Genomic DNA, 27,989 nt, shown 5'->3' with positions numbered 1-27,989 from the left:
CCCTCCCCTACACCCTCCAAAGCTTTCAATAATGCTTACCAATATATGTAATAATACTCATGCATACTGTAAAGTTCCAATTCAAAGCCACTCAGAAGATACTGTATCATGATGCGGAGATTATGGTAGAGGACCCAGGTCCCCAAACAAGCCAGATGTTGCCTTTGGGGTTCCTGTTTCAGCAGCATGCTGTGAAGTGCTGCATCTACTTTCTCTGCCTACCAGAAAAAGAGACAGCAAACTGTTCAGTAAAAATAGCACAGCTATAGGAAAGTGAGAACATACTGAGAAACAATATTCATGGTTTTGCCACAATTAAAACCCTCACAAAATTCTAAATGAAAATATGGTCAATAAATCCATATTACATATTAACAAAGGAAATCAGTTTTCACAGAACATGACTTCAAAAAGCACATAACTCTGGGTTATGTAATTTACTCACTGTCTGGGGTAGAAGAAAAAAACCACATTTTTCTATACTACACTGCCCTATTTACTGACAAAGGATTTAATTTTATTGACCGTTTTAATTATTGAATAATCAAATTTACTAACATTTGGCAAACCAGCATGAGTATTGTAGCCACATACTATGTGCAGCTGTGAGACCAGGAGCAACAGCTTTTTATGGTTACAATATCATAGAGGTAATTGACAATATTTTTGGGAACTTCCACAGCACCAAATTGTAAAGAAATCACTAGAATATGACTCCAGATGAGAACTAGCATGTAAAATAATACAAAAATAAAGAATCTTCTATTGTTTTTATTTTGGGCTAAATGTCTGAAGAGTTTCAATTTTTTTTTTTTTTAAATACTACAATTGAGAGAGCCTCCATAGTCCTAAACAAAAGAACACAACAACAAACTGTTTACTCAGGAAGAAACACCTCAAGAGCAATGCTGACAAACCCCTCTACTAAACATCCATATGGAACACCGACCCACCACAAAGGCAAAAAAAATCTTCCTATTCCACACTCCTCTGCTCTGTCCCTTAACATGCAAAGCCTGGAAAAGTAGTGTTTTTCATTATCTCTTAAAAAATAAATCCATCTCCTACAAGTGAAACACAACCTCTCACCATGGTCAATGATCCTCCAATTTGGAAACAGTTTCATAGATGAGTTGAGTATGTGTTCTTTAATGTTGGATGCCAGGGAGGTAAATGTAAGTTCTATGTATTTTATAAATTTTACACTTAAAAAAATCAGGTTTGTTACACAAATTTACAATTAATATTTTATACATTCATTTTGTACAGATGCAATTTCATCTGCCTGCTGGCCTCCTGGCTGGTACATTACCTCATCCTGCAGAGTGGCAAATTCCTCAAGAATATGACCCAGTTTATCTCTCTGGCGAGCCCTATTGTGTCCATGGATTTGAATCAGACTACAGAATGGCTGAAATACAAGAACTACTGATGAATTTTAAACCTAAAGTTATCCCACATAGTATATTTTTATTTACAGATTGAGCCCCAGTAAGTATGCACCCAAGCAGGATGTGTGAAAGGACTCATGACTAAATACATTGTCTTAGATTTTCACATTGTGCTGAATTTTTCAATACATGAAGCTCTTCAAACACAGATACTAAACAGTCATCTCCAAACTGGATAGAAGGATAAATATTTACACTTTTTGAAAAACAATATGCGTTTGCTGGGTTACATGAAATTACTTTCCATTACTAGAGATCTATACCCATTTTATAAATTACTACAAAACCTGTCCCCCATACGATGGTCCTGGGATTGCAAATTGCAACCGTTATGTTTGTTTTCAAAAGGTTAAGAATTTAGGAATCCCTCATGTTTAAAAATTCTGGCCTAAAGTTAGGTATCTCAATCTCATTTTCAAAGGTGCTGAATTCCTTTGACAGTGCCTAAATATGTATTAAAGGTCTTCGTAAGACAATTGACACTTACCCGAACACAATGGGTCACAAAGGAATCAATGTAGTCCTTAGCCTGATGGTTGTTATATAGACAACATCTATAAGGAAATATCCAGAGTGATATCAAATGAAACTACAATTGCTCTAAATACTGACTGTTACCCAATTAAGTGGGGAGATTCTGACTTTAGCCATGTTAGAAAAAAAGAGGGCAGCCAGTACTACCTAGGTCATAAGAACCTAACAATGACCATCATATTGGTCAGACCAATGGTCCATCTAGTCCAGTATCTTGTCTTCTGACAGTGGCTGGTGCCAGATGCTAGAGGGAATGAGCAAAACAGGGCAATTTATTGAGTGATCCACATCCCCTGAAATCCTGTCCCCAGCTTCTAGCAGTCAGAGGTTTCTAGCCTGTCAGTGGTTTTCCAACTACAGTAATTCCTCGCTTAACATTGTAGTTATGTTCCTGAAAAATGCAACTTTAAGCTAAACGATGTTAAGCGAATCCAATTTCCCCATAAGAATTAACGTAAATGGGGAGGGGTTAGATTTCAAGAAATTTTTTTCACCAGACAAAAAAACTATATTACACACACACACACACACACACACACACACACACACACACACAGTATTAGTTTTAAACTAACAATTTAATACTGTACACAGCAATGATGATTGTGAAGCTTGGTTGAGGTGGTGAAGTTAGAGAGTGGAAGAGGTTGGGATATTTCCTAGGGAATGCATTACTGCTAAATGATGAACTAGCATTCGGCTGAGCCCTCAAGGGTTAACACATTGTTGTTAATGTAGCCTCACATTCTACAAGGCAGCACGAATGGAGAGAGGGGAGACAGCATGGCAGACAGAGACAGACACACACCGTGTGTGTGGGAGAGAGATGCGTATTGCCCCTTTAAGTATGCTTGCCCTCTCTCCCCCCCCCAGTACATTGCCTTTAAAAATATCAGGAAGTTGAGACAGCAGCTGCAGCCAGCAAGCTCTCTCCCTCCTGAGCCCTGTCCTGTCTCCACCCTGCTCTATATGGAGAAGGGATAAGGGGCTGGGGGGCGGGCAGGAATGGGGGTGGGGGGGACGGGACACCCTGACATTAGCCCCCTTCTTCCCCCCTCCCCTGCACAACAAGCAGGAGGCTCCCAGAAGCAGCTCCAAGGCAGAGGGCAGGAGCAGCACATGACTGTGGGGGGAGGGACAGCTGAAGGGAACTTAGGGGAGTGGGGAGCTGATAGGGGGGCTGCCGGTCCATCCTGGTTCCAAGCCCCCACCAGCTAGCTGCTCCTGCTGGGGAAATGGCCTTGGAGCAGGGGGGCTTGTCCCCGCCCAGCACTCCTGCCGGGGAGCAGGGTCGGAGCATGGGAGCTTCCCCCACTTCCCAGCAGGAGCGCCGGGCAGGCACAGCAGGGCAAGCCCCCACTCCCTGACCCCACTCCCCAGCAGGAGTGCTGGGCGGGTGGAACACTATCATGTTTCTGGGGGCCCCCCATTTGGCTGGGGCCTCTGAGCACTGGCCCCGTTGGCGAAGTGGCTAATGTGCCACTGTAACCACCACTGACATTTTTAAGTGACTTCTTCAAAACACAAACATTAAGAGTCTCTACTTATAGAAAAACATGTAATCAGTTGTAACTAACTGAACTGGGGTTTTGATTCTTGTTTTTAAACAGAAAGGCATGTGAAATATTTTGTACTGATGCTTAAATAGACAGAATCCAGGCTGCTCTACTTACTTAGGAGAAAGTACTGGAGGACTGACAAAAGATCTTAATGCATCTTTCACCATATCTTGTATGAGATGCGTGCCAAACACCTTCTTGTTATCCACAAGGAATGTAGTCTGGAAGGAAAAGATTTTTTTGAAGTTAATCATCTATTTTTAGAAATATGCTTTTTTTTAAAATCGTTGATTTATAAAAGTAACTACAGTAGTTAAATTATTTCAGAAATCTTATGAGAAATACACTGTTAAACAAAAAGTTAAATGGTTTGGTAGGCGAGAGACCCAAAAGAGTGGGGCATGTAGGGAGTCCTCATCCCTGGGGCAACAGGGGCAGTGAGCACTGCTCACCTCACTCTGAGCTTACAATCATGGAGGCCCAGCATGCAAACTGATTATACAGCTGTGCTAATAACAGAGTTGTCCTCTGTTCTGAAAGTTTGGGGAGAGGGGAGGATCCTTTGGGGAGTGGCAGAGAAGAGGCTAAGCAGTGCCCCAGAAGGCAGGAGAAAATGCAGACAATAGGGGAGGTGTGGAAAAGGAACTTGCCTTGTGATGACTTCTATTAGCTGTATTTTCTTTTGCCTCTGATGCCACTGCCTGATTCCCATTTTACTTTCTCCTCCATGAGCACAGCATCCCCTTCCCGCAGAACTCTTAAAGTGCACATGAAGCAGGGTCTGCTGGTAGGCACCTTAGGAGCTCCACAACTGAGGAACTTGCCTCTTGGAAAGGCAGAATCTCAGCTGACGTAAAGTGCAAGTGCAGTTATGACTTGAATGGAGCTATGACACTATGCAACAACCCAGCTCTATAAGAGGAAGGTGTCTGCTTCAATGCAGTTTAGGAGTTTTGCAAGTTACAGGCGCCTGTTGCAAGCCTCCCCAGCTGCTCACATTTGCTTTGGTCTGTAATAGCTGTCTTGCCTCCTTTCAGCCACGCCCCTAACCGGGAGTCATTGTTGCATATGTTCGCTGATGTGTCACACAGTAAATGGGGCCCTGCTAACAATGCTCCTTACCTACCCAGAGATTAGGCAAGGAGTAATGTTTCATTTGGGTGTACATTAGTGCCACTGTGAGGTGAACCTTCCTTCTCTTTTCCCTCGCCCAGCTTGACATTTAGAGCTAGCTGAAATTCTCAAACTGTTTTTCCAACAAAAACATGGCTTTTTGACCAAAATGAAAAATTTTAATTTTGGTCAAAATCTTCCAGTTTTCTGATGAAAAACCAAAAACTGAAAAACATTTTTGGTAATTTTTGTGTCTTTAGTTAAAAAATAATAATCATTTTTTGTTTTCTTGAGAACAGATTATTTTAAGTCTAATAAGTTTTGTTTTTTTCCAATTAGAGTTTTGTAGGTTTTTGTTTTTTTATTTAAAAACCAAAATATTCCGTGGAAAATTTAAATAACAGCATTTCACAATTTCCCACAAAAAAAAAAACCAAAACAAAAACAACATTTTTTTCCCATGAGCTCCCGGATCAAAGATAATCAAGTTCTGACATCTGGATATAGGTTGACCAGACAGCAAGTATGAAAAGTGTGGAACCAAGTGTGGGTAATAGGTGTCCATATACAAAAAAGCCCCGAATATCAGGACTGTCCCTATAAAATTGGGACATCTGGTCACCCTATCTGCATACTCCTTTTCAAAGCAAAGCCTGCTGTAAGAAGGTATTTTCCTCTGGATCAATAAAGCTTACAATATTATTTCAGGGAACACAGAGGAGTGAAAAGGCTACAAATATTGAGTTCTTTCCCAACCTTCAGCTGCTGATGTAGCAGTAGGAATATGCTGTGGATGAAATTCAGCCATGGGGTGGAAGATGAGCACGAGGCTCTCTATACTAATTAAATCCCACATTGAGACTGCACAGGGAAGATGCAGGTGGAGATGCTTTACAAGAGTGTCTGCACTCTCCTGGCTTACTGCAAGGGAAGTGGATTTAACTCTGTGTTTATACCATCTTCACAACACATTTGCTCAAGTTAATCAACAATAAATAAAAACAAATACTGTATTTAGACTGTCAGCTATTCAAAATAAAAAACATTTGATACAAAAAATCTGAAGAGTTCAATTTTTGTTTTATATCTTTCATACTAATGTCTGTGTTGATATAAACTATATAATTTGAACATTTAAAAACAACAATACTGTAAGTGATTATTTTATTCTAGTGCGGTTCTAAAAATGTAATAGACATTTCATTATAAATTAGGACTTGCCTGTAAGAGAGATCTTGAAAGAACACAAGGCGATTGCTCGCTAAATTCACAGAAAAAATCCTAATTTACATTTAGGATGGAAAGAAAAGCAAGGTTAATATACCAGTTTGAAATGTATGAAAGAGAGTTAAATCTTTAATATGAAATAAAAGTGTGAATAAGCTTAACAAACAATACATTTTGCAGTTGATATATGATTTTGTCTCAAAATACAAAAGTTGTTGAAATCCTAAATCTTATTGAATAAAACTAGAAGATTATTAAAATTCCTTCCAGCTACCAACAGTATGATAAAATTATAAAAAAAGAGGCAGTATCAAACTGTTACGGTCATCTCCAACTTGAGTTGTGTAAATGACAGGATAGGACTAACTATTCAACTAATATTAACTGTTTTATGAAAATGATGAGTTTATTAGCATTACAGACAGCATGTCTAATACAAAGAGTTGTTATAATGTTAAAAAGATCTTTGTTCTCTTTCTTGGAACTCTGCCCGGTGCAACCATACCTCTGAACTCCTAATTTCTGGCTCCATCCCAGAGCCTGCCCCCCCAGCCGGGGCCCTCACCTCCTCCCACAGCCCATCCCCAATTTTGTGAGCATTCTTGGCCCGCCATACAATTTCCATACCCAGATGTGGCTCTCAGGCCCAAGAGTTTCCCCATCCCTGCTGCAAGGACTATATTGTGTTCTGCTGCATAGATGCAGCTTTCTTTCCAATTAAAACAGGAAGACAACTTAGTTAGCCCCACTCTGCTCCATCACTATCTGTAATTATGATTTTAGCAAGATATGGAAAGCAAAGGAATAGGAGAGGGAAAAAAAAGATATTTGCTAAAAGTACTAAGAAATGTAATTTCAAACTTCTAAGAAGGTATTACGAAGCAGGGAAAAACTGAAGTTTGAAACATATAACCTGTTCTTTGAACAATAACAAACATATATATGAAATCATTCCTTTTTTGAAAGAGCTAGATAATAAACTCTTATCTCTATTTACATAAAGATAATAAGCAGTATTCACACTCACCAGTATACAGTGCAAATTAGTTAAGTTGACCACTTCACATACAGTTTTTATTCTGTCTATAAGTTTCGAAAAATAGTTGACCATTTCTTCCCTTTTAATTATTTTTGCATATCGAGGAAAAGTTGGAGGGAGCAACCTCTGGTTAACAAGGGGCTCAAAACCCATCATAATAGGATGATCTTTAAAAAAAAAAAAGACAGAAGAAGAAAGATTTTATGTGATTTGGGTTTTCTGAACTTTTTTTAAACTTCCATGTATAAAACCAAACCATTCTTCATTTATCCAAATTAAGTATCTTCAAAGGCATGCTGGTTATGAAAGGAAGCTATTCCAAAAATTAAATTTACATTTTTCTCTTGTAAATTAAACTGAATTACATTTAGATTACTAGCTATACTAATTACTCAATTATTACAACTATCATAAGATTCATTATTTAAAAATGCACACTAGTTAAAAGTTCTTACTTTTCTACAAGCTAGTTGCATAGTCTGAACATCGTCCCATATCTTAGGGCAGGTCTACACTAGAAGCGCTACCTTGGCGCAGCTGCACATAGTGCCAGTGTGGAGTGCGCTTAGGTCGCTGTAACTTGCGTCTCTCAGGAGGGTGTCTTTTTCACACCACTGAGTGACGTAAGTTAGATCGACCTAAGTGGTAGTGTAGACCTGCCTTTAGTGCACTTAATAAAATGATCTCATCCTCAGGGTCCTGATTAGTCTGCCCACTCCTGGATCTGCTAACCCCTGTCATAGGAAATAGAAAAATTTCAGCTATATCCCTTTACACATGGGAGGGGTGTCCTCACATGGGTAGGGGAACACAACAGGGCCTTTATGTAACCCAAATGATTCACGTTCTTCATTTAATCATCTACTTTGTACTATGTCAAGCTAAGTAATGGCGTTTGGCAGAAATGCAAATCTGCTCCTCGTATTACTAAATAGCAAATGTTTGCAAGTCTCTATAATGCTGGAGTCATATGATAGACTCCTTCAAATCTCATGGTTTGTTAAAAAAAAGTGATCAAGCCTCCCATTATCTAAATATTTAATTAACATTTCTCTCATGAGGCAAAAACAAGTTTTCAAAACCTTTCCTCTTTTCAGAAAGCTGACTAAGATGTCGGTCAGAATTCAACAGAGAACTGGAAAAGTAATATTACTTTATGGCTAAGGGAGGTTGTTGTTTTTTAAAGTTGAATTAAAATTACAGTATACATCTGCATAGACAACTGAGTAAAGGAGCAAAACAAAGTACATAAAATATATAGTTATTGCATATTTTGGGAAGCAGGTCTGCTGTAAATGGTCAAGATATCAATTCTAGGTGTTTCAGCTTACCAACATGAATGTAAAAAAAGAATCAATTGCTTAGAATAAATTAAGAGAATAATCTTATAACATGCAGGAAGGAACAAAAACGCACTATTTTTTAATCAACTGAGTTGGTGAAATACATGGATCAGAGATTTTGGTCTCAGTTACTGGATATCATAATGAAGTATGCGTAAACTGTGTTCAATGGTTGGCTCAGATTTAACCAGGATTAGTAGTGCCTGACATTCATTACCCTCTGTGGACTGGTTGGTGGCTTACATAATGAGTTATTGGTCTCAGTACACTTCTTTTGGACATAATATACATCACACAAAAACAATCAACCACCACCCAACTAGCACCCTTTTCTATTAGGCTCAGCAGTGAGGCTTAGTATTAAATGGAATCCATGCTACCATCTCACTTTTGCAAATGGTCCCCCCTGCCCATGACAAAGCTGTGTGGCAGTATGAGGAATCCTATACTTCCATGTCCATAGTGTACTAATTGCTAGTCAGTTCATGAACTAAATTGACTTATACAAATGAAAGTTAAAAAAAAAAAAAAATCAAGGAATTAAGTTTTTAGAAGAGCAGAGCAGTGAGTGTAGATATTTAAAGACTTTATATCATTGTATTATTTTCTACTCTATTCCCATAGGTGGTTCTTCAGCTTTACAAGGATTACAAATAAGTTCCTTCTACAGTTTTCCTAATATCTCCTAAGGTAAAGTCTGTCTAACTGCAGGTCTACACTACAGCTGGGATCGACGTTCTGAGATTGATCCACTGGCGGTCGATTTAGCGGATCTAGTGAAGACCAGCCAAATCGACAGCAGATCGCTCTCCAGTCGACCCCTGTACTCTACCCTGATGAGAAGAGTAAGGCAAGTCAACAGGAGAGTATCTCCCGTTGATTTCTCCGCGGTGTAGACCCCTGGGTAACTCGACCTAGGGTACGCCGACTCCAGCTACGTTATTCATGTAGTTGGAGTTGCGTAGCGTAGGTCAACTTACCACATTAGTGTAGACATAGCGTAAGACTCTCTATAGTGAAAAAAGAACAGGAGTACTTGTGGCACCTTAGAGACTAACAAATTTATTAGAGCATAAGCTTTCGTGGGCTATATGCATATATGCATCCGAAGAAGTGGGTTGTAGCCCACGAAAGCTTATGCTCTAATAAATTTGTTAGTCTCTAAGGTGCCACAAGTACTCCTGTTCTTTTTGAGGATACAGACTAACACGGCTGCTACCCTGAAATCTCTATAGTGAATTTCTCTTAGGCCTGGTCCCCACTAACCCCCCACTTCGGACTAAGGTACGCAAATTCCAAGTACCTTAGTCCGAACTTACCGCGGGTCCAGACGCGGCAGGGAGGCTCCCCCGTCAATGCCGCGTACTCCTCTCGCTGAACTGGAGTACCGGCATCGACGGCAAGCACTTCCGGGATCAATCCGGGATCGATTAGACGCGATAAATTGATCCCAGAACATCGATTGCCTGCCACCGGACCCTCCGGTAAGTGTAGACATACCCTTATTGTCACACAAGCAGAAACATCATTTAAAAATATATCCATTAAGAATTGAGTCAGAAAAAATAATTTATCGAACAGTGGATATTTAAAACCTTACTAATGGCAATCCTTATTTTCTACACATTAAAAATGTAAAATATTTTTTCCTGCAATTTTATGAACACCCTATATGGATTCCAGCATTTCTCCCCAACCCAACATTAAATCAAGAGAGGTCTTCTTACTTAGTACCGGTGCTATTGTACTTATTAGAATATTTGTCTCTGCCAAGGAATAAATAGCCATACAATGTGGCTACTTAAGCACCCTGAATTATAACAAATTAGAAGGGATCAACATAATGACATTTTGTTTAGTGACAGTTTAAACCCTTATCTTCCTCTCTCTCTTGAAAAATAAAAACTGGTATGGACTTGCTTGGCAGCAGATCTGTGTTGAGCTCTTGTATTAAGCCAAAGCTACCAAAAAGGCAAATGTATACTATGCTGCCTCCCCCCCACTTTTATTATTTTTTTTAAACAGCATTTTGGCCTTGATAAATTTCCATCAGAGATTTAGTTAATATAGTAATTTATTTAAATAATAAACACACTTATGGGCTCTAGGCACCCTAACTCATACTTTGTAGTACAACAAAATTCCAGCAGTATTAAAATAGAAATTCAAACAGGATCTCAGCCACTATAAAAACTCCTTTCTACTTTGTCCTCCTTTTGGGAAGCAAACATTCAATCCTCTCCAAAAACCCAAAGAGATGTCCTTGGCAGCACACCCGAAAGGAAATGTGTTGTGTAGCTGTAGCTGTGTAAAAGCTATTACCTCACCCATCTTGTCTCTCTGAAAGGAAATTTAGCTATTTTGGAACAGGAGGAGCTAGTTCCAGAGTCTCTGAACCCTCATAGAGAATGCCATGCCACAATCCACTGTCATCTCTTTCATAACAAAGAGGATCCATCTTATCTGACAAGGGAGGGAGGTGATCCCTCAGGTAATTATTTAGTTGTGCTACAACAGAAGTAGGAAGGTCTAGTCTTGCGGTCAAGGCATGTGCTTGGACACCTGAGAATCTGGGTTCAGTTCCTAGCTCTACCAGACTTATGTAACCTGATAAGGCTTCTACTGGAGTACTGTGTCCAGTTCTGGGTGCCACATTTCAGGAAAGATGTGGACAAATTAGAGAATGTCCAGAGAAGAGCAACAAAAACGATTAAAGGTCTAGAAAACATGACCTATGAGGGAAGATTGAAAAAATAGAGTTAGTTTAGTTTGGAGAAGAGAAGACTGAGGGGGGAACATGATAACTGTCTTCAACTACATAAAAAGTTGTTATAAAGAGGACGATGATAAATGGTTCTCCTTAACCACTGAAAACAGGACAAGAAGTAATGGGCATAAATTGCAGCAAGGGAGAAGTAGGTTAGACATTAGGAAAACTTCCTAACTGTAAGGCTATTTAAGCACTGGAACAAATTATCTATGGAGGTCGTGGAATCTCCATCATTGGAGGTTTTTAAGAATAGGTTAGACAAACAGCTATCAGGAATGGTCTAGACAATACTTAGTCCTCCTGCCACAGTGCAGGGGACTGGAGTAGATGACCTATTGAGGTCCCTTCCAGTCCTACATTTCTAGGATTCTCTGATAGTTAGCAGTGCCTCAGAAATAGCTGATTCTTGGTACAGAGCCGCTGAGAGAAAAAAACAGCTGACAAGAATTCGCTGCCCACAAGGACTTAGACCCAGGACAAGCTGGTCACCGCAGGGCAGGGGTTGAAAATAAATCTCGACCCAGGGTCCAGCCATGCCAGATCACCATAAACAAACCAGATTTTTACAGGAATGCCAGAGTACATGGAAAGGCTGCAGTATGGGTCCCAAGCAGGAAAGGACTATGGATGGGGAAGAGACTCAAACTGCTTGAGTGTGGCCCTAGAGAAGGCCCAGCCTATCACAAGGACACTATGTTCCAGGCAGGAGAGAACTACTAACCCTGATGCTTACCTCCTTTTGTAGTATCATTCTGAGCCTGGATACCATGATGCAATGAGTTGTGGATGGCAGAAAGCAGGTCAGCTGCTTGAGTCATTAGCTTCTGAGCTTCTGCAACTGCACTTGTCTGGAAAATATAACAAAACATTTTCACGTGCCTCATGACCTAAGTCTGTACAAAAGCAAATTCTGTAACCTTCCCAAGAATTGGAACCCAGATATATGGGATTTTTTTTTTTTTTTTTTAAATAGAACACAGTACATTTTTGATCCAAAAGGTTTTAATGCATCTGTCCAATGTATCGCTTGTACAACCTCTAGATAACCCTTAATCAGTTAGACTTCAGTGATAAGCTAGTATGTGTCAGAAGCAAATTCTCTACCTTCTGAGTTTTGTCAGTTTATAAGGGAAGCACTCTTGCAACAGAGATAGTTTCTCTTGGTGGAAATATATCCCTTTCATTAGAAAATAAGGAGTCCTTAAATGTTCTATGTTAATGGATGCTTAAGTACCATAAAATTGCTTCAAAATGTTAGAAAATCCTGATGCCGAATTGCTGATTAGAAGGTAATGATTTATAATCTACTGAAATACACAATGTTCTCACATTTTAGATCTGCACCTATTTTATTTGTATTATTGAGCATGTGTTTAAACTGCTTACTGGGAACATAAATGTTCAGTTTTAAAAAATCTAGGTTAACTGTCCTTGATTCAAGATAAGTATTACAGGTAAAATTTAAATATGCTGTTTTAGAAGAGATTTATAAAAACTCAACAGAAAAATAATCTGATAAAAACTTAACCAGACCAGAAACTGATATAAATAAAAAACAGTGCAAGATAAATATCCACTTTCTGTAGCTTTGCCTTAACAACGAGGAGTCCGGTGACACCTTAAAAGACTAACAGATTTATTTGGGCATAAGCTTTCGTGGGCTAAAACCCACTGTAATTTTCACTCCATGCATCTGAAGAAGTGAGTTTTTTTCCCCCCACAAAAGCTTATGCCCTTAGTCTTTAAGGTGCCACCGGACACCTCGTTGGTTTTGTGGATACAGACTAACACGGCTACCCCTCTAATACTTGGCACAATGCCTTAACACAGAGCTGCTACAGGCTGCAAAGCAGATCCCAAATGCAATCAATCAATCTTGACCATGAACTAAATGGAGAATTTAAAGTGAGAAATATTTGACCACACGTAAATGAATGGCCCAGTTTGTGAGCAGTCACTCATAACAGTTCTGAAGATCAGGATTTGGTTGTGGAACACAAAACACATCTATCTATTGCAGCCCTGACATAAGAGCTAACGCTATTATTTATACTGCCGCTAATTAAATTCAGAGTGCAATTTCCTCCATAAGTGCTCTATCCTCCTCTGCATCTAAAATACTTGCACCTGATTTTCACTGAGTTTAAGGCCCTTTTATGCTGTTCAGGGTGTAGCTGCTGCAGGTAAGTACTTAAGCAGGGAACTTCAGGAAAAGCCTGTAAGAGCTAGTTACCTCCCTCCACTGTACAAAGTAACAAAAACAGACAAATCTGAGGGAAATAAAAACAACTCTTAGTCTCATCCAGCCTACCCCAATACTATCTCTCAGCCCTAAAAAGGGTCATTTTCCATCCCACCCCATGGAAATTTCATGCTCATGAGCTGGTAGACTGGTGTACAGCCCTGACCCCTTCCTCTCCCAACGACCAGTGAAGCCTGGATAGAAATTCAGAACCTCAAAAAGGGAAAATTCATCATGATTTCCCACACAAAAATTATTGCTAGTCACCTGTTAAGGACAGTCCTCCTGGAAACCCTATCTTTCAGGTTCCATTTGCTTAAAGAGAATTTTCCAGGTTCATCAATAGGATGGGTTGGTTTGTTTTGTTATTACCTGATCAACAATATATTTCTGTGCAAGACCCTATAACTTCCTAAGAACTAAGTGAGGAACATATTGGTGCTGGTGGAAAGCCGGCTGCTACTCTTCAGAGTTCACCCATGCCGCCAAGTTGATGATGCAGGGAGGTGAGCTACTGGAGTAAGAGATTCTCTAGGACAATTTTTTGCCCTCTAAAATGAAAACAAACAAATAAAACCCCAAACATTTCACAGGATCACAGAGTAAGTGCAGAAATATTGAGTATTTGTACCTCTTTTTTGGTGAAGGCGATAAGAACTGTCAGTAGTACACGGGTAAACTTCACTCTGCTGAATACTGCTAAGCACTGCTGATGCTACAACAAAATAAAAAGGTACCAAAAATGAGAAAAAAGTACCAAAAAACAGTGCCAACCCTTCAAAAAAAAAAAAAAAAAAAAAAAAAAAAAAAAATTTAGCATTTAATTAAAAACAAGATTTTATAAACTGCTCTTATCGACATACTTTCTACTCTCAAAATAGATAGTATCTGCTTTCCAACTCTATTTGCAACTTTTTTGGCCTACTTATTTTCAAAGTAATTTCTGTTTCTGAAGTAGTGAACTGATGACATTATGGCACCAATAGTCTCCAACATCCTTCCAACAGAAGAGAAAAACACAAACACACATTGTGAGAGACCAGGAAGTTTGGTTGGACAGCTACTTCTTAAGTTGGTACCATTGATTCAAACTTAACGTTTTAAGTGCTACCACAAAAGTAATAACCATGCAGCTATTACAGCGAAGTGAATTCTTCCTTATTATCTTGACGATCTATGTTAAAACATGTTTTCCTATTTTAGGACAAATTCTAGAAATTAGTTATTGAAAACATTCATCTAAGTAATACGAACTATTTCATACAGTCCACCAAAAAATTGTAAAAAGTTCATTACTTCAAGTTCAACTTCTGGATCTCTCTCTTCTCCTTGTCGACTTCGAGTGCTCTAAAATTGAAGGAGTTAGAAACACAACGTATTAATAAAATTGCAAAAGTGATGCCATTGTTTAGAAAATAACTTCGATATAGAGGTAAAAACATTAAATTTGTTTGGATATTTCTGATATCAGGTAAGATTAACATCAATTCTAATCTGAGGTTAGAAGGCATCTCAAGTTGACTTGTAACTATCTTTATAGGTATTTATATGACCCATATTGCCATATGATCTGCGCAATCCACAATCATTAATAGAGCCTATCCTGACATCCCTCCCTTCCATGAGTAGAGAAACAGTATCCCCCCATTCACAGCTAGCAAACTGAGGCACAGGATAGACTGAGTGACTTTCTACAGTCACACAGTAATTTGTAGTTGAAACAGGAATTAAATCCAGGTTACCAAGTCTCAGTCCAGTCTAGTAGACCAGACCTCTTTCACCAGACTATCCTTTCTATTCCTACTTGAAAACCTACAAACCTTGTCTGTACTAGCTAACAACATTCTGAATCCTGCTGTAGACAGTCTGATAGTGTCTTAAGCAAAAACGGGCATACAAAAAAAAATTCAATTCTCCTCCAGAGGACTATTACTGGGGGGGTGGGGAACTAATGTTTCTGAAATATTAGTAATATGTTTACATAACTTGTCTAAAAGGAAACCATATTATTTGAAGTCTATTTAACATATAACAGAAAAAAGTAGGAAGCTAAAGAAAAACTACCTTTACTCTTCGTTGCATGTCATCTTCTACATCTTTTAGCATGCCTGGAAAAGTCACATTTTTAAAAAAACATCTATTATTCTGATTAAACTCAGATGCACACATGCAACATAGAGGATGAGGAGAGTCGTGAGCTTAATTCAAAATCTGAAATATTTAAAGCACCTATTGGCCAAAGGTCATCACCAAAGAAGCTCTACTGGTGACATCAAGGGCTAGCTACCTGCGAGAAGTCTAACTCCTACCCTCAGCAGTTAAGGGGATGATGCTAGAATGCTTATTAAAGTGCTGTTCCTGAACCCATGGCTCCATCTTTTGTATCAGTCTCTGACTAATAAATGTTTGACAAATCTGAACCTACACATTCTCTGTCTCCAGCTGTTCCAAAGAAGAAACTCTCTCTACCTTTCCTCTCAGTGTCTAATTTTTTGGACCACACAGAGGACAATTTGCCAAAAGCAAATGCAATTTCAGAAATCACTGTTGTCAAATTGCAAAATTTAACACATCGCTACTGTGTCTAAGAATATGTATTTTTTTAGGAACTGGACCAACAGTTAGGTAACATATACATCAGAGGCATTCAAAGGCTGCAAATATTTACAGAAAAACAAATTCGTGAACTCCAGAGATCTACAAGTGTACAAAAAATCCTTATGTAAATGAAGGATTTAAGATGTTCAGAGCTGCAGGTTTCAAACTCCAAAAGTCTCCCCTTAACTACGGTACAACAGATGTGCACGGAAGTTAGGAGGGAGCAGATGCACAATTGAGATTGGGTGATATTAACTGTGTATTTCCACAATGTCTGTCTGTTAGAAGTTAACTAAATAATTTTGCACGTTTGGAAAAGACTAATGTTCTCTTAAGAGTTTTAATTTCCACTTAAGTTACTGTCAAAACAAGAGTTTGACTTCTCAACCTTACCACTGCATTAAAGCTAGTTCCGTGCATGAAAATTATTTATTTGTTGTGATTAAGAATGTTTCTTTACAAATGGAGCTTTGCAACATAACATGAAGCTATTTGGCTTGACAAAGGTTAAATCTGGAACTCAGCCAATCTTAAATTCTAGGCATCTGAGTTTTCAGATTGATCCGAAACTAAGAAGTTTTCCTAATGCCTTAAATTTTCTCAATTTCTCTATATCAACGGTTCTCAAACTATTGGTTGGGACCACAAAGTGGGACGCGACCCCATTTTAATGGGGTCGCCAGGGCCAGCATTAGTTTTGCTGGGACCCATGGCTAAAGCTGAAGCCTGAGCTCCACCTCCACTCAGGGTGGCGGGGCTTTGGCTCTGGTCTCCTCTCCCCCCACCTGGGGCAACGAAGCTTGGCTCCATCCCTCTCCCTCTCCTCCCCTCCACCCATCATATAGTAACTTTGTTGTCAGATGGTGGTTGCAGTGCAATGAGGTTTGAGAACCCTGTTCTACATATAGGCCAACTGAAAGAACAGCAAAAATAATGCACATACATGCAAAATTCTGACATGAAATGCCCACAGCTTTAGAACTACCTCGCCATTTTCCATTCAAAATTTATTTACGTTAATCACAATCAGATTTTACAAACAAGCCAAATTAGAAGATTCCAGTTCAAGCATTTTTTAAATTTTAATTATGCATATTGAAAATTTCTGACCAGAATATATGGGAAGAAAATAATGTACGTAATAATGGAAATGGCTCATATTTTATTCACATTTTAAAATGGATCTCTGAACTGAAAGCACGAAAATGTCAGGACTTTTCTTTTTCCCCAAAGTTCTGAATTTTACCTGTAACTCGAAGATCTGTCACACTATTAGCCATTTTAAACCCATAGGTCATGGACTGAAAATCTTCCTAAATGTGAAATGGAACAATTAGGTGCTTTCACCAAAAACAGCAATAATAATTACACTTAGCAGCAATAACTACATACAGTAACATACAGCAGCAATAACTAACAAACACTTTACACTTTTTTCTAAATTTCTGCACCCAATGCAAAATTGCAGGTATAGTCTTACACAGCAACCAATCGGAACTTCAGGAGGCTGGTTTAATATTTGTGGTACAGATTCCTACAAGCTAGTTCAGTTTTTAATATATATTATATTAATAATATTCTTCTATAGTACTTTCCATCCATAAATCTCAAAGCACTTTAAAAAGAAGTACTAAAGCCATTAACAGATTGGAAAATAATCACAGAGCAGAGAAGAGGACAAGATCTCCTGACTCCTAGTACAATACTGGGGAAGGGGAGGGGGAAGAGGAAGGGTGCGGAGTGTAGCACATTGAATTTTCTGGCCAGGATAAAGAGGCAAAGTTAAACAAAAAAAATCCTAATGATCAAATACACCTGGTTTCAATAGCAGGCAATAAGACCTATCTCCATCCCCGCATTAATAATTTTCTACTGACCTATGCCATCTTTTCTGTTCATATATAGGCTGTTTATGAATAAAAGCATTCTTATTTGCTCACTCATGTATTCTACAAAATAGAAAGCAAATAATGAATTCAAGAAAAAAAGTTTAAGAGAAATTAGGTGACCAGTGATATTTTGTTCAAGAAAACTAACCTCTCTCCCAGACCATTTTACAACAATGTAGTCAAACTTCACTCTTCAAGCCATTTTTTTATTTCTGTAAAGCACCATGTATCAGTATGGTGCTATACATATTGTAATCACAGGTCATACTGAAACATACCTCTTCAAAAACTGCAGCTTTATTTACTTTTTCTCTGGCAATATCACAGATTTTTAGGATCCCCAGAGCAAAAGCCTTCATGGCAGGATCTTCTATGAAGTCTGGATTATGTATATATAGGCAAGTAAACACTGTTTGTGCCAAGGAATGACCTTCCAACCATGTTATCTAGAAAGAAAATAAAAGTACATACTTTATTTCTGAGTCTGCATTTTTTTAATATTCCCATTCCTTTTCTATTTTATCCTGTCTAAATCAGTCCTCAAAGAGACTTCATAACGTGCCAACCTTCCATCCAGCAAAAAGGACCAAATGAGGATATCTGACACCCATCAACATCTCTTCATTTGTCGGCTAGGGAGGTAGAGGTGGGGGACCAAAGAAAGGAAAGGGGACACAAACTAGAGTATTATGCACCACCTTACTTGAACAAGTAACAAGCTACCTCTACAAAGCTCCTAGTCCAAGGAGTATGGAAGTAAGCTTGTCACTGGACATGAATTACATACTATACACGTATTCCTCTAATGTTCCATTACACAAGTAGTCACAATTGTAGTTTGCTGCTAAAATATATTAGTAATCTACAATTTCAAGTCTAAACATAGCTTCCTTTCCATGACCTCCTGGTATAACATGAAACTCATGTAAATGAGAACAGAGAGAAAGCTTCAATAATCTAGACACATCCTTCAATATCTTCACAGAATATTAAATACAGTAGAGTTTTGGTTTAAAACTCGTCCAATGTACCTTTAAAAATTATTTTGTGGCATTTAGCACATACATGTTTACACAGTCAATTAAAATAAAATTGCACATCTCCTTTACCATATATCTTTATAACCTCTTATGCATATAAAAATCTGTATTGTAGAGAAGTCACAGTGAAAATATATAGAATTTGATCAGATTTCTAATTTAAATAAGATTCTATAATCTCTCTCTAGTACATTGTAGTCAAAATCCCAGATTTTTTTTTTTTTTTTTTTTTTTAACTAATGGGTCTTTTAGAGCACAAGGTTTCTTGAGACCCTGATAACTGAACTCCAACTACTAACTGTATCAGCACCAGTTGTATCACTCCAACTACTAATTGTTACAGGAAATTTAAACATACAGTATGTAAATATGTGTCTGCTCAATGGATCAATATACCTAAAATCCTTCCTTACCAAGGAAACCTACATCTTTTTCATAATCACTTAAACTCCAGTTTTGAAAATATTAAAACAGCATTAAAAGGAGCAAATTCTTACCAAGCAGCAAAAACAAGTATCCATTATCCCTATCAGCTGAGGTAAAGATAGATCTTTAATTTTAATGATGCCATCCTTAAAGAAGAAAAAAAAAAAAAAAACGTGAAAGTGATAAGATTATACAAACAACAGATGTCATTCTTTGCACAGCAGAAAGGGAATTTTAAAGAATACAATATTAATTTAATTTTAAAAGTTCATCGACTACGATATTTGTATTTGGTTGGTTTTGCTAATCAGCTTCATATCTAGGGCCTACCAAATTCACAGCCATGAAAAACAGGTCACGGAACGTGAAATCTGGTCTTTTGTGTACTCTTTCATACTATAGGATAAAAGTATATACACATGAACACTGCGTTTCTCAAACTGGGGCTCCCAATCCAAAAGGGGGTCTCAAGCCTATTGTAAAGGGGCCGAAGTATTGCCACCCTTACTTCTGTGCTGCCTTCAGAGCTGGGTGGCCAGAGAGAGGCAGCTGCTGGCCAGGCACCCAGGTCTGAATGCAGTGCCGCTGCCAGCAGCAGCACAGAAGTACGTGTTGCATAGTATGCTATTGCCACCCTTACTTCTGCGCTACTGCTGCTGTTGGCACTGCCTTCAGAGCTGGGTGGCCAGAGAACAGTGGCTGCTGGCTGGGAATCCAGCTCTGAAGGCTGCGCTGCTCCTGGTGGCGATGTTGCCTTCAGAGCTCGGCACCCATCCAGCAGCTGCTGTCCTTCAGCTACCCAGTTCTGAGGGCAATTCAGAAGTAACAGTGGCAATACCATGACCTCCCCCCCCCCCACACACAATAGTTTTGCAATCCCCTTTTGGGTCAGGACCCCCAGTTTCAGAAATGCTGACTTAAGGGTTTTACATTTGTATTTTGCCATTTTTCAATAAATATTCATGCTTTGTTACAACTCTGTGAAATTTGAGATTTAAACATCTGAAATAATGAAATTCAAGATTTTTAAAATACTATGACCATGAAATTTACAAAAATGGACTGTGAATTTGGTAGGGCCCTATTCATGACTGTGGTAACCACACCTTTGGAATTCTGAAGATTTTTGCAGTAGATACCATGGTGATGAGCACATTACAAAAACTCACACTGATCGGTAGAAATAGACAAATATATCTCAGCAGTTTCATTCTAGCATCATTAAGCAGCCTGTAAAAGTTATAAAACTGGTTAAACTAACATTCAAAAATATATACCATAGATGCAAACACTGGATTAATAACCAAGGTCCAGTTTTACAAGAAACTTCATGTGTGCAAATGCCTGCAGAGAGCGCCATAGACTGCAGGATCAAAGCCTAAAAGAGGATACCTTACCAGTTAGGAAGCCATTTGTTCAATGCACCCAAATCCGTGTTTTGAAAAAAATCAAGAAGGTATTCTTAGAGATGCTTCTCTTTTGACTCTTTCAAAATGTTTGTTTTTCTTATCTAACTATGGTGACTGGATACCTCAAGATGGATGCAGAATCTTTCAATTGAACTTCATCAGTTCAATTTGAGGACATCAGTAGTGAAAGATCATCATCAGACTGCTGCTCCATGGCCTTTGTTAAATTACTTGGCCTCTGTCCAGTTCCTAGTGAACAGGAATCCACATTATCAAATCCAGTATCAATTTACAATATCAGTAGAGAGACCAAGTACTAAATGGACAAGGAGACTGAAATATCCTTTCAGCAGAAAGGACTAGAGAATCTAATAAATCTTCATCTCAGAAGCATACATTTGGGAAGCATGGGGAAACTTATATTGCAGTTATCTGTATTGTACTTATTCTGTAGATGAATAGGGCTTCAAATTCTAAAGCATGTTATTTCTTCTGAAAATATCTGAAGGGAAAATATCATAATTCAAGTTCTCTATTAAATGTTGAAATATTCAGTTTACATAGGTCACTAAAGTGATTGTTGAAATTAATTATAGCTATGATTTATTAAAACTCTGCTTTTTTTTTTTTAAACGCATTAAGAGCCAATAAAAAGGAGAAAAGGAAGGAAGGAAGGAAGAGACACCAACCTTGATAGCTTGCTCAAAGTTAAGAACCTTTCGATTAACTTGGTTTCCAATCATGCCAGCATCCATCTTGGGATCCATCATTTCAATAGCAGACATGGCTTCAAAAAGACCAAAACTAAGGACAACAATGAAAAGCAAACAAACACTAAGTCTACAATCATTTAATTTGCACAAAGCAATGGATTTCTACACACTATCATCAGGCATCAGTATCAAAAACTACTAAATACCGAGACACTGACAAGTGATGTGTTTTGAGCTTGCCATTTGTCAACCCACTGGCAAAGATTGTCAAGAGTAACTAGTGATGTTAGGTGCCCAACCTCAGCAACCTTGTAAGTACCCAATTTTTATGGAGCCTCAAGTCCTCTTGAAAATCCTGGGCTTTATTTTAAACTGAAGAGCACTTCTTTAGCCAAATATCCATTTACTAAGTATCTGTGCCTATGTGTATGTATCTTCACACACACACACACACACACACACCCCTCTTAGAGACCAAAAATTATGCATATCGGATAGCTTTAACTGATTTTAACTAAAACAAACTGGTCTTGATTATGCCACAACCAGAGAAAACATTTACATTTTCACCCCAACAAACAAGAAATACAGAACTCATGCTTTAAGCCTCAGTTTTGTTTTTAAACAGTTTTATAAAAATCATGCAGAAACAATCCAGTTTCTGACACTATAATCTGTTGCTGTCATAATGGTTCCTACAGCTAATAAATGTGTAAGATAACATTCAGGTTAAAGCCGGTGTATGGAAAACAACAGACAAGGCCTCGACTTTGGCATATAACCTACTCAGCAAGCCTGGTGCACAGCGTATTTGCCAACCTATCCTGAAAGATGATCCTTTACTCTCAGAGATCTTGGGAGACAGACCTATCCTCGCTTACAGACAACCCCCCCAACCTAAAGCAAATACTCACCAGCAACCACACATCACTGAACAAAACCACTGACCCAGGAACCTATCCTTGTAACAAAGCCCGATGCCAACTCTGTCCACATATCTATTCAAGTGACATCATCATAGGACCTAATCACATCAGCCATACCATCAGGGGCTCGTTCACCTGCACATCTACCAATGTGATATATGCCATCATGTGCCAGCAATGCCCCTCTGCCACGTACATTGGCCAAACCAGACAGTCTCTACGCAAAAGAATTAATGGACACAAATCTGACATCAGAATCATAATACTCAAAAACCAGTGGGAGAACACTTTAACCTGTCTGGTCATTCCATGTCAGACCTGCGGGTGGCTATCTTACAACAGAAAAACTTCAAAAACAGACTCCAACGAGAGACTGCTGAGCTGGAATTGATATGCAAACTAGACACAATCAACTCAGGATTGAATAAGGACTGGGAATGGCTGAGCCATTACAAACATTGAATCTATCTCCCCTTGTAAGTATTCTCACACTTCTTATCAAACTGTCTGTACTGGGCTATCTTGATTATCACTTCAAAAGTTTTTCTCTCTTACTTAATTGGCCTCTCAGAGTTGGTAAGACAATTCCCACCTGTTTATGCTCTCTGTATGTGTGTATATATATCTCCTCAATATTTATTCCACTCTATATGCATCCGAAGAAGTGGGCTGTAGTCCACGAAAGCTTATGCTCTAATAAATTTGTTAGTCTCTAAGGTGCCACAAGTACTCCTGTTCTTTTTTCAGAAGAGCTGTCAGTTTCTCAAGGAGACAATATTAAAGGCACAACTGCAAACTATTCTGATGCAAAGGAAAAATAGGAAGACTAGTAAGAGGCCAATATGGCTCCATCAGGAGCTCTTTAATGACCAGAAAATCAAAAAGTACACCTACAAAAAGGACAAGTACAAAAAGATAGCATATAAGGACAAAATCAGAAAGGCTAAGTATCTTGTTGGTCACTAAATACCAATACATATTACTCCCATTTCAAAAATTATATCCCTGTTGCATACTCACAGCTTGTCATGAAGCAGTTCTCCCAACTTCAGTTCTAAAAGGAACACAACAGGACAAATCATTAATTTGGATATAACTCTAAAGCAGCTCATCATGATATTTAACCAAACAGCTTGCTCAACTGGCTAAACAGGCTTTACACTACAAAAGAAGAACAAGATACAGAAGAAAGGCATGCATTGTTGCTCTACCTTTGGATGTATATTATGATGCTGAAGGCAAAATATAATACCAAATTTGATAGCATGACCCAAAGATCTCCTAATGCAACTGGCAGAGGACACAGGGATAGATGGGTCCCCTGGATTCACCAAAAGAACATCATGTAAGGTCGCTAATGAAAGCCTATATCACACAGGTCATCATAATCATTGTGAGAAATATGTATAGAAAAAACAAGAGGACTTAGGTACGTATGTTGAAAATCATGTCTCTAGGCCTTGCAGCTAAAGGCAGGATACTCGAAAGTAGTGTGCCTAGAGACAAACTTCCCCAGACAGGAGATAACATCTCCCTGGTGAACCATTGTGTATCTCACAGTAGAAATCTATTAGCACACAGAGGCAAATGCTAATGAAGATCTGGCAGAGACTCCAGAAGGAAACTAACAAGAAGAGGTAAACAGTGCGAGAGGGATGGGAAAATCCTGTTTTCAGGTGAAGGTCAAAGGTCTGGTCTATCCTTGGGAGCAGAGAGGCATTCTGGCATCTTTCAATCTGTGAAAACAGGTTGCCAGTAAGACTGATTTTATGAAAAGGGGATCTCAGCCATCCTTAACTCAAAATGCTGGGAATCTTGTAAGCTGGTGCATGCTATTCCTTTGGAAGCATAGATTCTGACAGTTCTGTGAATGTTCAGTGGAACTGGAGCTGGGCACTTGCAGGACTTGGGGGTTGGTGCGTGGCTCTAGTCTAACCTGTACAGAGACAGCGAGGCCTGTGGAGACTTGGAGGATAGTGCTTTGTGTTGCCAGAGGCTGCTAGAATCAGGGAGCTGAACTACAGAAGGCACAGACAAGACTTCCACAGGTGGTAGCGAGGTGCCTCAGAACCAGGGTGCCCCTGGGAAGTGCCAAAGACAGATATGGCAATTTCCTGCAATATCCTCATAAAACCTTACTGAATTAAGTTTAAGTAACTTTGGGATCCATTGCATTAAATGCAAAGTTCATATAGAACTGTGGTCAGGATTGTATGTTACCTCTTTAGGGAACAGATGTGATGTGAGATCTGGGAGTCCAAAGGACTATACTGAAAATGTGCCAGACAAAAATGGACTGTGAGGGCAGTAAGTGCATTTCCATGGAAATTCCTAAGGAGAGGTTAATGTACATTCCTACCTTGGGTTATGCAAAAACCCATACACCCTGAAGAGAGGGTGATTGCTGATTATCTGTTCCCAGAGGTGGAGATCAAAGGCCTGAGCTATATAAATAAACGGGCTGATCTGTTGGTTAGGAATCAGACATTATGAACTTGTAATCATGGAGAAAACCCAGTTGTGGGTTTTCAAAAGACTGACCTACTAGAGCCTGAGGGTGGAATTGGGGTGACTTCTGGTAAGCTTTTTAGCATGCATATAGGTTCTTTTATTATTTTTAATGTTTTCATTGTAATGGTTTTACCTTAAAAATAAATGTGCTTGCTTAGAAAGAACTGGTGGTAACTTGTAACTGCTGGCAATTACTCTGTTCATAGCCATTGGAGAGACAGCAAAGCACCGATGCTGGCCTGTTTAGGCAGTCTAGCTTGCTGGGAATACATCAGTGTAAATCAGTGAGGTGTGCAGCCCCTAACATCCCAATCAGGAGGGAAAGAGACACAGGTCTCCTCCCAAGAGAAGCGATGGCTGAGAGTACCCTTAGCGGACTAAAAGAGGGAATACAGGCACAGTTACCATGAAATGTGACACCAACTGCTCAGTGCCATCACCCAAGGCACCCCACCCCCTTCGTGCCATTCCAACATTCAAAGGGAACCTAAAATTGCTCTAAGACAGCATCTGAGGAGCCCCCTTGTAGATTAGTATAAGGAAATCCTCAGTTGATGCATGCAAAATAGTGTGTGTAACATACTGGTGGAAAGTTATTTTTGATTTAATGTTGCAACAAGGGTCAGTTTAAAAATTATGCACAAGGCAAATTAACACTGAGTAGCAATCTTAACAGTAACTGAAGGTATTAATTTTTCTCCCAATAACCTAAAAGTATTACCTCTCATGAGAAACTTATCAGTTTTGATTCAAGTGCAGAAATGAATAAAAATCAGCATTGGACAGTCAATTTCTAGGATACAGGGCTGTGTTCAATCTAGATAAATTTGGCAGTTCCAGAAAAACAGGAGGCAGATCCAGTATGTATAAACAAGATTTCCCATCAAGAGAAGGATGGGGGTAAAAGTGATTAACAACAGAATGAGAAAAACCATAAGGAGGAAAGCAGCCTGAAACAAGGAAGGAGGTTTATATCTTCTGAAGAAGGTTGCTAATCTCATGGACCCCAATCCTACTATAATCTTGACACAGGCAGACTCCTGAATCTGCATACTTCCAATAAAGTCAATGGAGTCTACCCGTACTGACCTCATTGCAGGAGTGGAGCCTTAGACTAGAAGGCAACTTCAAGAATTAAGTTTGGTCTGCTTAAAAATTTGAATCCTTAAGAGTCTGAGAAGTACAACTTACCTCTACAGGCCTCTTCAAATTCCTGGGTAATATCAATCCAGTTTGTATTACCCTTTTCCATCTTGTCAGGTATATTGAGCTCCCATCCTGAATCATCATCTTCTACTGAAGCTTTCATAACCATAATATTGCACCTATAAATACAAATCATAGATCAAGAATAAACTATAGAAAGTATTTAATGGGAGCCAATGCTTATCTTGCATAAAGAAAAAAAATGAACGAGTCAGATGTAAATTGAAAGGGCAACACTGAAGGTTCACCAGCCCATAATTTGACAACCCCTTTAAAAAGGATGTTGTGTCTTTCAAAATTTCCCCTGAATAGATTTTACTATATAAACTCAAAAACCAGGACTGCAAAATGTTAATAACACCACTCCTCGACTGGAAAACCATTAATAAAGTTACATAATCAACCTGAAAGACAATCAAATTTTTAAAAAAGCTTCAAGGAATTTTGGGTATTAAAAATCTCTCTCTCTCTTTGTCTTCCATTGCTATGCGAAAAACCCAAAACAAGAAGAATCTGTGAAATTGACTACACACGGAACAGAGTCAGGTGTACAAAGTAAGTCATTCTTGCAGTTATAGTGATCTTAGTGCAACTTGCAAGCACATTCAGACTCAAATATTATTTTTAAACTGTGTGTCATAAAAGGTAACCTATAAAGAATTAATTAAAATATTAGTCTTGTGCCTGAGAAGGCCTGTAGGTTTCCTCCTCACGCCCTTGCTTGTTTTACTATAGATATATCAGCAATGTCAAGCTTAGTCTTTCCTGGTTTTGCTGGAGTTCCTCTGAGAGTTATGGATGATTCTCAGCACTAACATCCCTCAGTTAAAAGCAATGTTGGAAATTTAGCGAAGACTTCCCGTAAATAATGTTAGTCACTGAAGAACCAAAATTAAAGAGTTTTAAAACAGATAGTTTAAAAGCCCCTTTCCCTTCTGATTGCTCAGCCTTCACTCTCCTAGCTCTGGTGATGTCACCATTTCACTAGTCCTCCAATGATCATGGGGGGCAGAGAACAGTGCCGGGCGGGGGGGGGGGCGGCGGGGGGACTGTTAAAATAAATAAAAGAAACCAGACCTTCCTTACAGAAGCGAAGAGAGGATAAAGAGGCCAACTATTTTTCCCTTCGCTGGTCACCTGTGACGCCAGCTCCAAGTTGCTGCTGTTCCCAACGGGAGGAGACCACGCGGGGTAGCACTGCCGGGGGCGGGGGATGAACGCAGGCGCCTCCGCCGGCACCACAGTGACCCTGCCCTGGCCATGACCACACCGCGCGGGCGGCTCGCAGGCCAAGTCCCGCAGCAACCGCGGCACGGGACAGCGGCTGGCCTGGCGGGGGCCCCGCACGGTGCCATCACGGGGCTCCCCAGCAGGCAGCGCCCGGCTTGCGAGGGACTCCGTGCCACACACGCGCCCAAGCCCGGCCCGGCCCAGCCCACGAGTGGCCCCTCCCACTCCGGACAGGGCAAGGCCCTGCCCCGCACCCGCGTTACTTCCGCACCACCGCATCGCGCCTGCAGCCATTCAGCCGCTCCGCGAGCCCAACGGCCGGGCGCAGGGTCTCAACCGCCATCGCCCGGGCAGGGCGGGGCTTCACCTCTAGAGGCCGCGCTGGTCCCTGTGCCAGTCACGCCCCGGTCACCTCACCGTGCTCACTGCCTCCGTGTCGCGCAGCAACGAGCCCAGGCACCCTTTTCGTTCGGAGCGCGGCCCTGCCGCTGCGCATGCGCAAAATCACCCCGAGCCCCCGGCAGGGCTGCATTACACGAGCTGGTTCTCACGCATGCGTACACACGCCTCCACCTCCCAGCAGGAGCGGGGTGGAGGGGCGTCCTGCGCATGCTCATGCGCAAACCCTATAAGCTGCGGCAGGGGAGCTTAGTTTACTCAGTATCGCGCGGAAGGAGGCTCAGTCAGCAGGGACTGTGTATCCGAATGTGGGGGAGGAGCATGAAGAACGGGGGCCCGAGAGGGGTTGTGTGGCTACGGGAGA

At 39.8% G+C, this 27,989-nt stretch overlaps 1 protein-coding gene across 5 annotated transcripts in view; it reads right to left on the bottom strand.

Annotated features, from left to right (window-relative positions):
* The window catches only part of NAA35 (N-alpha-acetyltransferase 35, NatC auxiliary subunit), a 39,022-nt gene extending 11,273 nt beyond the window's left edge, over positions 1-27,749 (bottom strand). Inside the window, exons 1-17 of one of the 5 annotated variants that reach the window (XM_054032083.1) lie at positions 27,644-27,749; positions 25,982-26,115; positions 23,300-23,333; positions 21,330-21,444; positions 19,303-19,377; positions 18,044-18,211; positions 17,123-17,189; positions 15,343-15,386; positions 14,575-14,625; positions 13,910-13,993; positions 11,770-11,884; positions 6,912-7,090; positions 5,879-5,938; positions 3,659-3,765; positions 1,939-2,005; positions 1,313-1,411; positions 40-218 (exon numbers count right to left, since the gene is read on the bottom strand). In XM_054032083.1, the coding sequence (XP_053888058.1) occupies positions 40-218; positions 1,313-1,411; positions 1,939-2,005; positions 3,659-3,765; positions 5,879-5,938; positions 6,912-7,090; positions 11,770-11,884; positions 13,910-13,993; positions 14,575-14,625; positions 15,343-15,386; positions 17,123-17,189; positions 18,044-18,211; positions 19,303-19,377; positions 21,330-21,444; positions 23,300-23,333; positions 25,982-26,105 (1,568 nt within the window). In that variant the 5' untranslated portion in view covers positions 26,106-26,115; positions 27,644-27,749. The other 4 variants (XM_054032082.1, XM_054032080.1, XM_054032079.1 and 1 more) reach the window with 4 other exon arrangements.
* Positions 27,750-27,989: the final 240 nt, after the last annotated feature.

This window comes from Malaclemys terrapin, chromosome 6 (assembly GCF_027887155.1).
Source record: "Malaclemys terrapin pileata isolate rMalTer1 chromosome 6, rMalTer1.hap1, whole genome shotgun sequence".
Lineage (NCBI taxonomy): Eukaryota > Metazoa > Chordata > Testudines > Emydidae > Malaclemys > Malaclemys terrapin.
Note: the sequence above shows the minus strand (reverse complement) of the source record. Positions and strands in the feature narration are given on the sequence as shown.